The sequence below is a fragment of the Canis lupus genome, chromosome 28 (genome assembly GCF_011100685.1).
Source record: "Canis lupus familiaris isolate Mischka breed German Shepherd chromosome 28, alternate assembly UU_Cfam_GSD_1.0, whole genome shotgun sequence".
NCBI lineage: Eukaryota > Metazoa > Chordata > Mammalia > Carnivora > Canidae > Canis > Canis lupus.
Genome location: NC_049249.1, coordinates 7,176,620 through 7,191,593, shown reverse-complemented (window position 1 = coordinate 7,191,593; position 14,974 = coordinate 7,176,620). Strand labels below are relative to the sequence as shown.

The 14,974-nt window shown below is 39.0% G+C and overlaps 1 protein-coding gene across 2 annotated transcripts in view; it reads right to left on the bottom strand.

Annotated features, from left to right (window-relative positions):
• The window catches only part of KIF11 (kinesin family member 11), a 50,974-nt gene that overhangs the window by 22,343 nt on the left and 13,657 nt on the right, over window positions 1-14,974 (bottom strand). For both annotated transcript variants that reach the window (XM_038578198.1, XM_038578199.1), the window contains exons 9-11: window positions 12,818-12,913; window positions 5,663-5,751; window positions 1,259-1,346 (exon numbers count right to left, since the gene is read on the bottom strand). In XM_038578198.1, the coding sequence (XP_038434126.1) occupies window positions 1,259-1,346; window positions 5,663-5,751; window positions 12,818-12,913 (273 nt within the window). The remainder of the gene's footprint in view (window positions 1-1,258; window positions 1,347-5,662; window positions 5,752-12,817; window positions 12,914-14,974) is intronic.

The following is a 14,974-nucleotide window of genomic DNA, read 5'->3' as shown; positions in this document are numbered from 1 at the left end:
AAAAACTTTGAAATTAGGATCCCTGGGTGGCACAGCAGTTTAGCGCCTGCCTTTGGCCCAGGGCGCGATCCTGGAGACCCGGGATCAAATCCCACATCGGGCTCCCGGTGCATGGAGCCTGCTTCTCCCTCTGCCTGTGTCTCTGCCTCTGTCTCTCTCTCACTGTGTGCCTATCATTAATAAGTAAAATAAAATAAAAAAAATTAAAAAAAAAAAAACTTTGAAATTAAATAACAGGTATACTGTGGTGGTATTAGTTCTTCAGGTTCCTTTCAACATTGACACTGTGAGGGTGGCACAGAAAGGTCACATCTCTCCACCTTAGTTATTCAACATCTAGTTTCTCCTAACATCTACATTCTCTCATCTGATAAATACAGTAATGAAAATGTCTCAGCATCCATTATTTAGCTTTAACAACAAAACGGCACAATTCAGTTAATTTCTTATAATGTTGCCTTAATATAAATGTCAAAATAGACAGTTTCTTCATCATTGACTACAGTAAAATTATGATACAACTTAATTTTAGTATAAGAGTCAGCAAGAAAAAAAAAATCTTAAAGAAAAAATATTGGGGGATGCCTGGCAGGCTCAGTTGGTAGAGCATGTGACTCTTGATCTCAGGGTTGTGAGTTCGAGCCCCATGTTGGGCAGGAAGCCTATTAAAAAAAAAAAGTGGCTTATCTGAACTGAGATATACAGATGAAGCACACATAGGATTTCAAAGATTTAGTACAAATTAAAAGAACGTTAAAAAGGGGGGGGGGGGGGTGGAGTGGTGGTGGTACCTGGCTGGCTCAGTCAGTAGAGCATAAGAGTCTCGATCTTAGGGTTTTGGGGATGTTAAGTTCAAGTGCCACACTGGATATAGACATTACTTAAAAATAAAAAATCTTGGGATCCCTGGGTGGTGCAGCGGTTTGGTGCCTGCCTCTGGCCCAGGGCGCGATCCTGGAGTCCCGGGATTGAATCCCACGTCGGGCTCCCGGTGCATGGAGCCTGCTTCTCTCTCTGCCTGTGTCTCTGCCTCTCTCTCTCTCTCTCTGTGACTATCATAAATAAATTAAAAACTAATAATAATAATAATAATAATAAAAAATCTTTAGGGGCACCTGGCTGGCTTAATCAGTGGAGCATGCAACTCTTGATCTCGATTTTGTAAACTTAAGCCCCATGTTGGGTGTAAAGCTTACTTAAAAATAATAAAACCTTTAAAAAATTAAAAAATAAAAATAAAAAATCTTAAAATGCTTACCCTACTTAGCTCCTCCTCAACGGCACCAATTTTTTCAATCAATTCTACAATCTGTTCTTCTTGAACAGTTAGTTTTCCACTCATGGCTCTAAAATAATATAAGGTTAACAGTTAGTATTTTTCCTAATACCTTTAAAATGTATTCTAACGTAATGTGGCAGTTACACGTCCTCTACCATTTATCACTACAATAATCATGCCAAAGTGTCAAAAGCAATACATACAAATTACAAAACATGAATGTATTCCTTGTCCTTGTTTTATAAACAGGCTGTTCTTGCAACCTCCATTTTGAAACTGAGAATCCCTACCAATGAGGGAAAAAATCATGTATATATATAAAATTTGTGAAGGTACAAAGCTGACAAAGGACTATAACTCATATAAAGTAGAGATGGGGGTGGACACAACTTAAGTGTCTGCTATCAGGAATATGGAGAACAAACCCACAGATTCTAGGAAAGGCTTGGGACTTGAAGGCATCAAGTGTCATAGGAGGAAGGGATGAGATAAGGGGCTAAAAACTAGAAAAGTTAAAGTATATATACAAAGCAATTATACTTCCTGCTCCCTGCATACATACCCCAATATACACCTCAACACATTCCACCATCATACCACCACAAAAATCTTCATGAGCTCAAAGGATTATCCTCTAGAACACAGTTCTGCAGCTCAGTACTACTGGTCCACTTTAGATAATTCTGGCCCACTTTAATGGATCTCTGATTGGGATGCCTGGGTGGCTCAGGGGTTGAGCATTTGCCTTTGGCTCAGGGTATGATCCCGGAATCCTAGGATGGAGCCTTCATCAGGCTCCCTGCATGGAGATTGCTTCTCTCTCTGCCTATGTCTCTGCCTCTCTATCTGTCATGAATAAATAAATAAATAATCTTTAAAAATAAATAAATAAATAAAATAATGGATCTCTGATTTCTTTAGCATTAGCAAGTTCCCAAAGTATGTACTATCTTTTGTAGTCTAGTGCCTTCATACTCAACAATTTTCTATTTCACACTATGCTTAAATGACAAAGATACTTTTGTGAATGCAAATTTCCTCAAATTACTAGAGATACTGGTGATTAAAGAAAAAGCTAGAACTGAAGTATAAAAGGATAGTTAATTCTGACAGTCTTCCCATGAACTATATTAGTTCTTTCCTGGAAATAGCTCTTTAATATAGAATGAGATTTCTGAAATGCTCTTTAATATAGAATGAGATATCTGAAATGCTTTTCTTATATTGAATGTGTAAAAGGTAATGCAACATTGTTATTTCATGGATGATACAGTTTTGATGAAATTTTAAAAGGTCTATGAAGCTTGGAGTAAATAAAGCATTATCTCGTTTTAAATGTTGGCTGCAGCTTTCCTAATCCTTCTCTTACAGTGTAATAATTCCAAAAGTGTTTCACTAAGAACTCTCAGATTATGCCTCATGTTTATGAAGAGCAAACAAGGTCAAGATACCTGGGTGGCTCAGTGGCCAAGCATCTGCCTGTGGCTCAGGGCATGATCCTGGGTCTGGGGGTTGAATCCCACATCAGGCTCCTTCCAGGGAGCCTACTTCTCCCTCTGGGGAGCCTACTTCTCCCTCTGCCTATGTCACTGCCTTGCTGTGTCTCTCATGAATAAACAAAATCTTAAAAAAAAAAAAAACAAAACAAATATTGTCTTTTTAATCATGGGATTGACAAATTAAAATTTATTATTTATTTATAACTTTATAAATTTTATTTTCTTTTTTTTTTAATTCACAGAGACACAGAGAGAGAGAAAGAAAGAGAGAGAGAGAGAGAGAGAGAGAGAGAGAGAGGCAGAGACACAGGTAGAGGGAGAAGCAGGCACCATGCAGAGAGCCTGACGTGGGACTTGATCCTAGGTCTCCAGGATCACGCCCTAGGCTGCAGGCGGTGCTAAACCACTGCGCCACCAGGGCTGCCCAACTTTACAAATTTTCTTAATATAAAATACATCGCTGAGTGAAGTCAGTCAGTCGGAGAAGGACAAACATTATATGTTCTCATTCATTTGGGGAATATAAATAACAGTGAAAGGGAATATAAGGGAAGGGAGAAGAAATGTGTGGGAAATATCAGAAAGGGAGACAGAACGTAAAGACTGCTAACTCTGGGAAACGAACTAGGGGTGGTAGAAGGGGAGGAGGGCGGGGGGTGGGAGTGAATGGGTGACGGGCACTGGGGGTTATTCTGTATGTTAGTAAATTGAACACCAATAAAAAATAAATTAAAAAAAAATCTAAAATACATCAAAGCAATAGTCAACAGAAGGTAAGAAAATAAGATAATCAGTCCCTAATGTCCAATATTTGACAACAGCAGAAGATACTACATTAGCAAATCATAGTACAAAAACACTTGTTCACTCTTTCACTGATTGCCTACTAAGCACCCAATTCCTTTGGGTAATGTGGGGGAAATCCACATTTCCTTTGGGAAATGACTCCCTCCTGACTGTAGAAGCCAAGCTGTGTGGAGGGAATCGGACTCCATCCCCAGATCCAGGAACTAAGCTTGACTGGCTCAAGACAATCAGGGAAATTTGACTCCTTTTAAGTTATTGGTTCATATATGGCACAGCTCAGACCTAATTTAATCAATAAGTAATGTTCCCCCCAGGTTTTATGGTTAAAGGACAGGCAGCCTCTCACCTACTACTGTATGTGGATGAGAGTAGTTGCTCTGCTGCTGACCATCATGACCTGAGCTGAAGGCAGATGCTTAACTGACTGAACTACCCAGGTGCCCCAAGAAAATGAGTTTAAATAAATGACTTATCTATTATCAGAATGATCACGTAATTTTTTAAAAGATTTTATTTATTTATTCATGAGAGATAGAGAGAGAGAGAGAAAGAGAGGCAAAGACATAGGCAGATGAAGAAAGAAGCAGGCTCCCTGCGGGGAACCCGATACAGGACTCGATCCCAGGACTCTGGGGTCATGCCCTGAGCCGAAGGAAGACTCTCAACCACTGAGCCATCCAGGCATCCCAGAACGATCATGTAATGTAAAAATACATGTATCGCCTGTAAAAAAAGTCGCATAAAAGATGATGCCAAAATGCTCTTCATTATTATCAATTAGTTCTAAATACCTTTTATCATTAATTTTTTTTTCTTAAAGATTTATTTATTTATTTATGATAGACAGAGAGAGAGAGAGAGGCAGAGATACAGGCAGAGGGATAAGCAGGCTCCATGCCGGGAGTCTGATGTGGGACTCAATCCCAGGACTCCAGGATTGCGCCCTGGACCAAAGGCAGGCACTAAACCGCTGAGCCACCCAGGGATCCCTCATTAATTTTTAAAAAATGCCCTGTGAGGGCACCTGGATGGCTCAGTCAGTTAAGCACATGCCTTTGGCTCAGTTCATGAACTCAGGGTCCTGGGATGAAGTCCCACATAGACCTCCCCTTCTCCCTCTTCCTCTACGCACCCCGCCCCCCCACTCTTGCTGTCTCTCTCTCAAATAAATAAATAAAATCTTTAAAAAAATAAAACGCACTGTGAAAGTCACTCTCCTTAATGCCTTCAAGAATAAATGCAAGCAGGAATTTTCAACTTAAAATTCTTGGCATCCGGGATCCCTGGGTGGCGCAGCGGTTTGGCGCCTGCCTTTGGCCCAGGGCGCGATCCTGGAGACCCGGGATCGAATCCCACGTCAGGCTCCCGGTGCATGGAGCCTGCTTCTCCCTCTGCCTGTGTCTCTGCCTCTCTCTCTCTCTCTCTCTGTAACTATCATAAATAAATAAAAATTAAAAAAAAAAAAAAATTCTTGGCATCCCACTCACCTTCGGACCCTTGTTCAATCTGTTGTTATTGTTTCTACATAAAACTTCAGCAGATTGCCTTTGAATAAACTACTCCAGAGCTTTAAAAAGTGAACAAATTAGTGGTTGCCAAAGGTTAGGTACCACTAGGGAAGAAGGATGAGTATGACTACAAAGGGGCAGCAAGAGGGAGATCTTTGTAATGGTAGGATAGTCCTGTATCTTAATTGTAGAACTACACCAATCCACAAATGAGACAAAATGGCATCCAATTATATATGCACATTGTACCAATGTTAATTTCCCAGTTTTGATGTTATACTAAAGTTATGCAAGAGGTAATGAATGGGAAAAACAAATGAAAAATTGTGAGACCTCTCTGTGCTTTTCTCACAACTTCATATGAATCTATCATTATTTAAAAATTAAAGCTATATAAAATTTTTTTAACTATTTGGTAACTACTTATTCATGTTAAAAGAAAAAGAAGCACTTATAGGAAGCACTAGATATAAAGATTTTAGTTATTGTCACATAAGTAAATTTTACTTCAAACACCTTACCAAAAAATGATTATTTTTGGAAATTAATTTCCATAGCCAAGGGCTTACCTAAAATTTTCTTCAGAAATGTACACCCCATTTTTCTCACGGGCTGCAGCAAGATCTCGTTTCAGACGCTCTATCTCTTCTGTATATTCCTACAGAAGAATAACATTATAGGTATCAATTCAGTATTTAAGGTTTTTTTCATTTATTTTGGAGAGAATATGTAATAGATAAAATAAGTACTTAGGCCCTTTTATGTTTTACCTTGTCCTTTAGATTTTATTTATTCATGAAAGACACACAGAGAGAGAGAGATAGGGGCAGAAACATAGGCAGAGGGAGAAGCAGACTCCATGCAGGGAGCCCGATGTGAGACTTGATCCCAGGACTCCAGGATCACACCCTGAGCCAAAGGCAGACGCTTAACCACTGAGCCACCCAGGCGTCCCCCTTTTATGTTTTTTAAAGCATAAAAAAGAATAACAAGTCATAATCACACTTTTCATTCAATATTAATTTGTTTAGAATAGAGTCAACTTTCTTTTTTTTTTTTTAAGATTTATTTATTTATTCATTCAGAGAGAGCGAGAGAGAGGCAGAGACACAGGAAGAGGGAGAAGCAGGCTCCACGCAGGGAGCCCGACCTGGGGCTCGATCCCTGGTCTCCAGGATCACACCCCGGGCTGCAGGCGGCGCCAAACTGCTGCGCCACCGGGGCTGCCCCTAGAGTCAACTTTCAAAGCTCCTTTAAATACACGCATTATAAAAATATAATGAAGAAAAAAATACAACTTCCAGTAACCAAGCTGGTGTCCAAATAGCATTTCACATTAAAAGGAACCAGGATTCCTTAGAGAAGTGTCTGACTCTAGGACTGGAGCGAGAGACATGTAAGATAAACCTTAAACACCTTGTCAAACAAAATAGAACAAGGAAGCTAACAAAGCCTAGATAGTAAAAAGGACTCAAGAACACCCTTAAAGAGTTACCCACTGGCCCAAGATGGGATGATTCGAACATCAATAAGGATATCACAAGTAGGTCCATGAGTTTATAATGACATTAAGAAAGCGAGGAAACTGGAGCACCTGGGTAGTAGCTCAGTTGGTTAAGTGTCTGCCTTCAGCTCAGTTCATGATCCCAGAGTCCTGGGATCAGCCCCTGAGTTGGGCTCCCTGCTCAGCGGGGAATCTGCTTTTCCCTCTCCCTCTGCTGTTCCCTCTGCTTGTGCGCATGCACACATGGGGTCTCTCTCTCTCATATACATAAAATCTTAAAAAAAAAAAAAAAAAGGTGAGGAAACCAACTTATTCTAAAAACTCTCAAATAAAAGAAATGTATCAGCATTTGTACTGCCTTTCCTATAAGCACTATATACTTCAGAAACTGAAAGTTCCTCTTTACAGAGGTAGTCTTACAATCAATTAAGAAAAAACAATTGAGGGGCTCCCTGGGTGGCTCAGCCCTGCCTTCGGCCCAGGGCATGATCCTGGAGTCCTGGGATTGGGATCCTGCGTGGGGCTCCCTGCCTGGAGCCTGCTTCTCCCTCTGCCTATGTCTCTGCCTCCCTCTCCCTCTCCCTCTGTGTGTGTGTGTGTGTGTGTGTGTGTGTGTGTGTATCATGAATAAATAAATAAAATCTTAAAAAAAAAAAAAAAAAGAAAAAGAAAAACAATTGAATTAAAAAGTTACCATTCTGGAACTCTTAATACTCACAAATAAAGAACCAGGCATTATATGCTTCCTGGTAGGAGAACATACCAACACCTATGAAGTAGTTTTGCCAAAAATATATAAATAAGAAAAAACCTGAATCTACTAATAAGCTTCAAGATCCAACTACCAATTTACAGAAAATAGAAAGAATGGAACATGTCAAAAGATACTACAGGAAAATTCTGTAGGACGAATTAATATAAGGACTTCCACAAATACAGAGGGAAAAATGATAAAAAGAGAACATATGTATTCAGATCTAAAGACATTGAAGAAAATTGCAAAGGGCAAACTTTGTTTGGATCCTAAAACCATTTTAAAAAACATACAATTGAAATTTAAACAATAACTGAATATTTTAACATATTAAAGAAGCATTCTTAAATATATTTAGGTTTAATAATAACATTAGGATTCAAAAATCCAAGTGTCTAAGTTGGGTGAGTGCTTATTAAAAAGCTTGGTATTTTTAAAATAGTAAGTATAAAACCACTGTAGTTTTCCTCAGGTCCTGACAATTCTTAGACTTTTTATGAAGAAAGAGGTTTCCTCACATAAACTTCCTTTTAATCTGTTTGCCTGATCCCAAGAGTTATTTATTTTTATTATTTTAAAGATTTATTTATTTGAGGGAAGGAGGGAGCATGCGCATGCAGGGGAGAGGTACGGAGGGAGAGAGAAAGAGAATCTCAGGCAGACTCCAAGCTAAGCGTGAAGTCCGCCACGGGGCTTGATCTCAGGACTCGGAAATCATGACCTGAGCCAAAATCAAGCATCACACTTAACCAACTATGCTACCCAGGCACCCCGTTATTTTTAAAAAGATTTATTTTAGAGAGAACAAGTGAGCATGGGGAGGGGCAAAAGGAGAGAGAAACCATAGCAGACTCTCGCTGTGCTGGCAGGCCAACACAAGGCTAGATCCCAAGACCCTGAGACCATAACCTGAGCTGAAACCAAGAGTCTGGTACCCAACCAACTGCTCTACCCAGGGGCTCCTGAATCCAAGAGTTGTTACATAGTTACAGTAATTAAAACTGTGTGGTATTAATGGAGGGACATATTAAATCAATGGAACAGAAAAAGAGAACCCAGAGAGGTGCCCACATAAATATACCCTACTGATTTTTTAACAAAGGTGCAAAATCAATTCAATGGAAAATATATAACATTTCAACAAAGAATGCTAAAACAAACCAGACACTCCAAAGGTGAAAAAGATTTGACCTAAGTCTTAACACCTTATACAAAAATAAAAATGGATCATGGACTCAAATATGAAACGTAGAAACACAAAACTTAAAAAGGTAGGGACATTTAAAGCTAGGCAAAATGTTCTTAAAATTATCACAAAAGTAAAATGCATAAAAGGAAAAATTAATAAATATATTAGACCACATCAAAATTAAAATATTTCCCCTGCAAAAGCCCAGATAAACGGGCACCTGGGTGGGACAGTTGGTTAAGTGCCCAACTCTTGGTTTCAGCTCAGGTCATGATCTCAGGATCCTGAGATTGAGCTCTGCATCCAGCTCCATGCTCGGCATGGAGTCTGCTTGAGATTTTCTCTCCCTCTGCTCCTCCTACTCATGCTCTCTCTCAAATAAACAAATAAATATATCTTAAAAAAAAAAAAAGAGAGAGAGAGAGAGAGAAGGGGCACCTGGGTGGTTCAGTCAGTTAAGCATCTGCCTTCAGCTCAGGTTATGATCTCAGGGTTCTGGGATTGAGCCTTATACATGTCAGGCTTTCCAGCTTAGTGAGGAGGAGTCTGCTTCTCCCTCTTCCTTTGCCACTCCTCCCTGCTCATGTATGTGTGTGCACACTTGCTTGCTCTCTCTCTCTCTCTCTCAAAATCTTTTAAAAAGGGATCCCTGGGAGGCACAGCGGTTTGGCGCCTGCCTTTGGCCCAGGGCGAGATCCTGGAGACCCAGGATCGAATCCGTCGGGCTCCCGGTGCATGGAGCCTGCTTCTCCCTCTGCCTCTTTGTCTTTGTCTCTCTCTCTCTCTCTCTCTCTGTGACTATCATAAATAAATAAAAAAAATAAAATTAAAAAATAAAAAAAAATCTTTAAAAAAAAGCCCATTTAAGAAGATAAGATAAGCTACAGACTGGGAAGGTAAGCTAGCTACAGACTGCAAACCACATTTGTGACAAAGGACTAGTGTCTGAAACATATTAAGAACTTTCAAACCACAATAATTTTTAAAACTCCAATTTAGCAGGGAGCCTGACTGGCTCAGTTGGTGGGACATGTGATTCTTGATCTCCAGGTTGTGGGTTAAAGCATAGAGATTAACTAAAAATAAAATATTAAAAAAAATTTTTTTTAGAGGTTGGGGGGTGGGCAGAGGGAGAGGGAGAGAATCTTGGGCAGGCCCTATACACAGCTCAGGGCCTGAGCTCACAATCCTGAGACTGAGATTACAACCTGAGCAGAAATCAAGTCAGAAAAAAAAAAAAAAAAGAAAGAAATCAAGTCAAATGACCAACCAACTGAGCCACCTAGGCAGCACTCCCCAAAAATTTTTTTAAAAGATTTATTTTATGTATTTGACAGAGAGAGGGTGAGAGAGAGAGGACAGGGGGAGAGGCAGAAGACAACAAGCAGACTCTACGGGGCATAGGGAGCCCCCTACAAGGGGCTTGATACCAGGACCCTGAGATCATGACCTGAGCTGAAATCAAGAGTCAGAGATGGTTAACTGACTGAGCCAATCAGGAGCCCCTCAAATTTTTTTTAAAATTAAAAACCCAATCAGAGGGATCCCTGGGTGGCGCAGCGGTTTGGCGCCTGCCTTTGGCCCAGGGCGCGATCCTGGAGACCCAGGATCGAATCCCACGTCAGGCTCCCGGTGCATGGAGCCTGCTTCTCCCTCTGCCTATGTCTCTGCCTCTCTCTCTCTCTCTCTGTATGACTATCATAAATAAAAAAAAAGTTTAAAAAAAAAAAAAAAAAACCCAATCAGAAAATGGGTTTCAAGACATGAATAGACATTTCAACGAAGAGGATATGCAAATAGCAAATAAGCCCATGAAAAGATGTTCAACACCATTAGCCATTAGAGTAATGCAAGTAAAACCACAGTGAAATATTTATCACCTATTATTATTATACTCATCAGAATACCTAAAATAAAAAATAGTTACAACACCAAATGCTGGTGAATTCGTGGAGTAACTAGATCACTCATATACTGCTAGTTGGAATATAAAATGGTATAGCCAATCTGGAAAACAGCTTAGAATTTCCTTAAAAAATAAACAACAACAACAACAACAAAACTATTCAATTACCATGCACAAAAACTTACACTCTTGGGCAAAATATATGTTTACACAGATACCTACAAACAAAATGTTCATAGCAGTTTTACTTATAATTATGAAAAACTGAAATCAGCCCAATGTCATTCAACAGGTAAACAAATGGTTACACAAACTATATGTATGATACATACATACAATGGAATACTACTCGGCTCTCAAAAGGAAAGATCAATATGCACACCTCAGGTGAACCTCCAGATAATTCTGCTGAGTAGTAGTGAAAAACACAATATTGAAAGTTTATATACCATATGATTCCATTCAATAACTTTTTTAAAAAAGATTTTCTTTGTTCATGAGACAAATGAGACACAGAGAGAGAGAGAAACAAAGACATAGGCAGACGGAGAAGCTGGCTCTCTACTGAGTGTCTGATGTGGGACTCGACCCCAGGACACCAGGATCATGACCTGAGCCAAAGGCGGATGCTCAAACGCTGAGCCAATCCAGGTGCCCCATTCAGTAACATTTTTGAAACGGCAAGAGTTTAGATACGGAGTACAGATTAATGGATACCAGAGATTGGGAAGGGAACGTGGGAGTGGGAAGGAAGTGATTATAAAATGGCAATATGAGGGACCCCAGCAGTGATAGAATTGCTCAGTATCTTAACTGTGGTGGTTGAATCACAAACCTACACATGTGACAAATTGTATAGAACTAAATACACACACACAAATGAGTATAAGGAGAACTGAGGAATACGATGAATGGATTGTTATTAATGTCAGTATCTCTGTGGTGATACTTTATTGTAATTTGACAAAATGTACTAAGAATTTTTCCATCATTTATCTCAATTATCTCGATAAAAACTTAAAAAAAAAAACGCTACCAAGAAAAGGAAGACAAGCCAGACTGGGAGGAAATATTTACAAATCATCTCATAAAGAGCTATTTGTATCTGAAAGATATAAACAACCCTTTAAAACTCAGTGATAAGAACACCAAGTAAAAGGGACGCTTGGGTGGCTCAGCGGTTAAGCATCTGCCTTCGGCTCGGGTCGTGATCCTGTGGTCCTGGGACCAAGTCCCACATCAAGGTCCCTGCATGGAGCCTGGTCTCCCTCTGCCTCTGCCTCTATCTGTGTCTCTCATGAACAAATAAATAAAATCTTAAAAAAAAAAAAAAAGAACATCAACTAAAAATTGGGCAAAGGATTTGGATAGACCTTTCACAGAAAGGATATACAAATGGATTATAAGCATGTGAAAAGATATGCATTATCATTATTCATTAGGGGAATGCAAATTAAAACCATGCTGAGGGTACAATAATACACTTATTAGAATGGCTAATATTTAAAGGGCAAACTATAACAAATGTTAGAAAGGATGTAGAGAAAGTGCAACACTCATACACTGGCTGTTGATAAAAATTTAAAATGATTCAGCCACTTTGAAAAGTTTCTTAAAGAGTAAAAGACAAACTTACTGTGCAACACAGAAATTAAACTAAGTACCTACCTAAGAGGACTGCAAACACATTAACACAAAGACTTGAATGGTAATGTTCATAGTAGCATTATTAGAAATAATCTAAATGTCCATCAGCTGGTGAATGGATAAAGACAATGTGTTACTCTCTATTTAATGGAATACTATTCAGCAATAGAAAGAAACGTCTATTGAAACATGTTACAACATAGATGTAGTCCCTGTTTTATGCCAAGTGAAAGAAGCCGGATACCAAAGATCAAATATTGTATGATTCCACTTAAGAAATGTCTAGAAAGGGCAAATCTATCTGCAAATGGGCACAGAGGGAACTTTATAATGATAAAATTTTCTAAAACTAGATTGTAGTGATGTTGCACAACTTTATAAATGAACTAAAAATCTTTGAATTGTAGGCTTACAATGGTTGAGTATTATGGAAATTATACCCTAATATGTGATAATTATATTACATTAATGTATGGTGATTATGTCAAAAAAGCCATAAATAAATTAATTTTGTAAAGGTAAATAATTGCAAATTTTGCTGACTTGATAGATAGTAAAGTCACCATATTAGCATTATAAAAACATTTTAATATATTAGGTAGCTAATTAAAAACATTAGATGAAAAGCCTTACCACAGGCAATTTAACAAATCTTTCAACAGTTTATCTATTTCAGGTCCTCATTTGTCAAACAAGATTACATTACTCCACAAAATTCAGTTACCTTAATAAGAGCTCTTTTGGTGAGTTTCTGGTTAACTTCAGGCTTATTTAGTATGTTCTTTGCTCTATGAGCATATTCCAATGTACTCAGAGTTTCCTGTGAAGAAGAAAAAATGCCAGTTACTAAAAATATTATAAGAATAATGTAACTTATAGTACACCTAAAATGTACTATAAAATAACTTAGAGACAGGGCAGCCCCAGTGGCCCAGTGGTTTAGTGCCACCTTTGGCCTGCGGGTGTGATCCCGGAGACCCGGAATCAAGTCCCACGTTGGGCTCCCTGCATGGAGCGTGCTTCTCTCTCTGCCTGTGTCTCTGCCTCTCTCTCTCTGCGTCTCTCATGAATAAATAAATAGAATCTTAAAAAAAAAATAACTTAGAGACAAAAAATAACTTACAAGAAACAACTAATGGTTATATCTAACCTAAAAATCTATCATCCACTAGGACCACTATGTCTAGCCTTTACAAGGAATTTTGTTCAAAACATCCTTTTTGGGATGCCTTGATGGCTCAGCAGTTGAGCATCTGCCTTTAGTTCAGGTCGTGATCCTGGGGCCCCGGGATCGAGTCCCGCATCTGGGTCCCTGCAGGGAGCCTGCTTCTCCCTCTGCCTATTTCTCTGCCTCTCTCTCTCTCTCGTGAATAAATAAAATCTTTAAAAAACAAAACAAACAAAAAAAACAAAACATCCTTTTTCCCTTCCAATTTTCAGGGTTTTCAACTCTATGATAATTTGACCTAAGCATTTTTTACATTAGTCTTCACATTCAATGAACTCTATCATCTGATGAATAAACAAAGCATTCCATATCCATACAATGGAAAATAACTCACCTACAAAAAGGAATGAAGCATGAATATATGCTAACCATATGGACGAACACTAAAAACATGCTAAGTACAAGAAGCCAGTCACAAAAGAACACTTATTCCATGATTCCATTTACATGAAATGTCCAGACTAGGCAAATCTATAGATTAAAAAAGTAGGTTGGGGCACCTGGGTGGCTCAGTCAGTTTAGCATCTTAGCACCTGCCTTCAGCTCAGGTAGCTTTCTAGGTACTGGGATTGAGCCCCACATGAGGCTCTCTGATACAGGGAGTCTGCTTCTCCTTCTCCCTCTCCCTCGGCACCTGCCCCCTGCTGCTAAAGCATGCACGCAGTCTAACAAGGAATTAAAGTCTTAAGAAAAGAAAAAAATTTTAATGTAGGTTAGTAGTGACCTGGGGCTGGGAATGGGGGCAAGTGAGGAGTGATTCCTAACAGGTTATACAAGTTTTCTTTCTGGGGTAATGAAAATGCTCTAAACATTGGTGATGGTTGCATGGCTCTGCAAATATATTAAAATCATCAATTTACATACTTTTAATGGGTGAGTTTTTAATGGGTGAGTACATGTATTCTATCTAAGGAAAGAGATCGCTTTATTTTTATTTATTTATTTTTTAAAAAGATTTATTTATTTATTTATTTATGATAGACATAGAAAGAGAGGCAGAGACCCAGGAGGAGGGAGAAGCAGGCTCCATGTAGGGAGCCTGACGTGGGACTCGAGCCTGAATCCCCAGGATCACACTCTGGGCAGAAGGCGGCGCTGAACTGCTGAGCCACCCAGATGCCCTGGAAAGAAGTTTTTTAAAACAAAAGGGGAGCAAAAGACCTTATAAAATCTCTTCAAACTCCATTTAAAGGAGCAATCACAATAAAATAAGAGATTTCACCATCCTTTTTACTTCTCTTGGTTCTACCGACTCCTCTCACACATTCAGTGCCCTCTTAGCAGCTTCTACAACACTGGCATTCATTTAACCCATTTTTAAGTCTTCAATTAAATCTCCACACGTCACTGCCAAAGGGGGAGGGGGTGTCCCTACTCAGAGGGAAGTCTGCTTATCCTTCTGCCCCTCCCCCATTTGTTGTCTCTCTCTCTCTCTCTCTCTCTAATAAATAAAATCTAAAACAAAACAAAACAAAACAAAACAAAAGAACAACTCCATACATCATGTAACCATCTACTGCTAATGACCATTCTATATTCATACAATGGAAAATAATTCATCTACGAAAAGGAATGAAGCATGAGTAATGAATGAATAATGACAGCAGTTTCTTTTGAAGACTGTGTGGGAAAAGCCATTAAGTAATTGGCTTT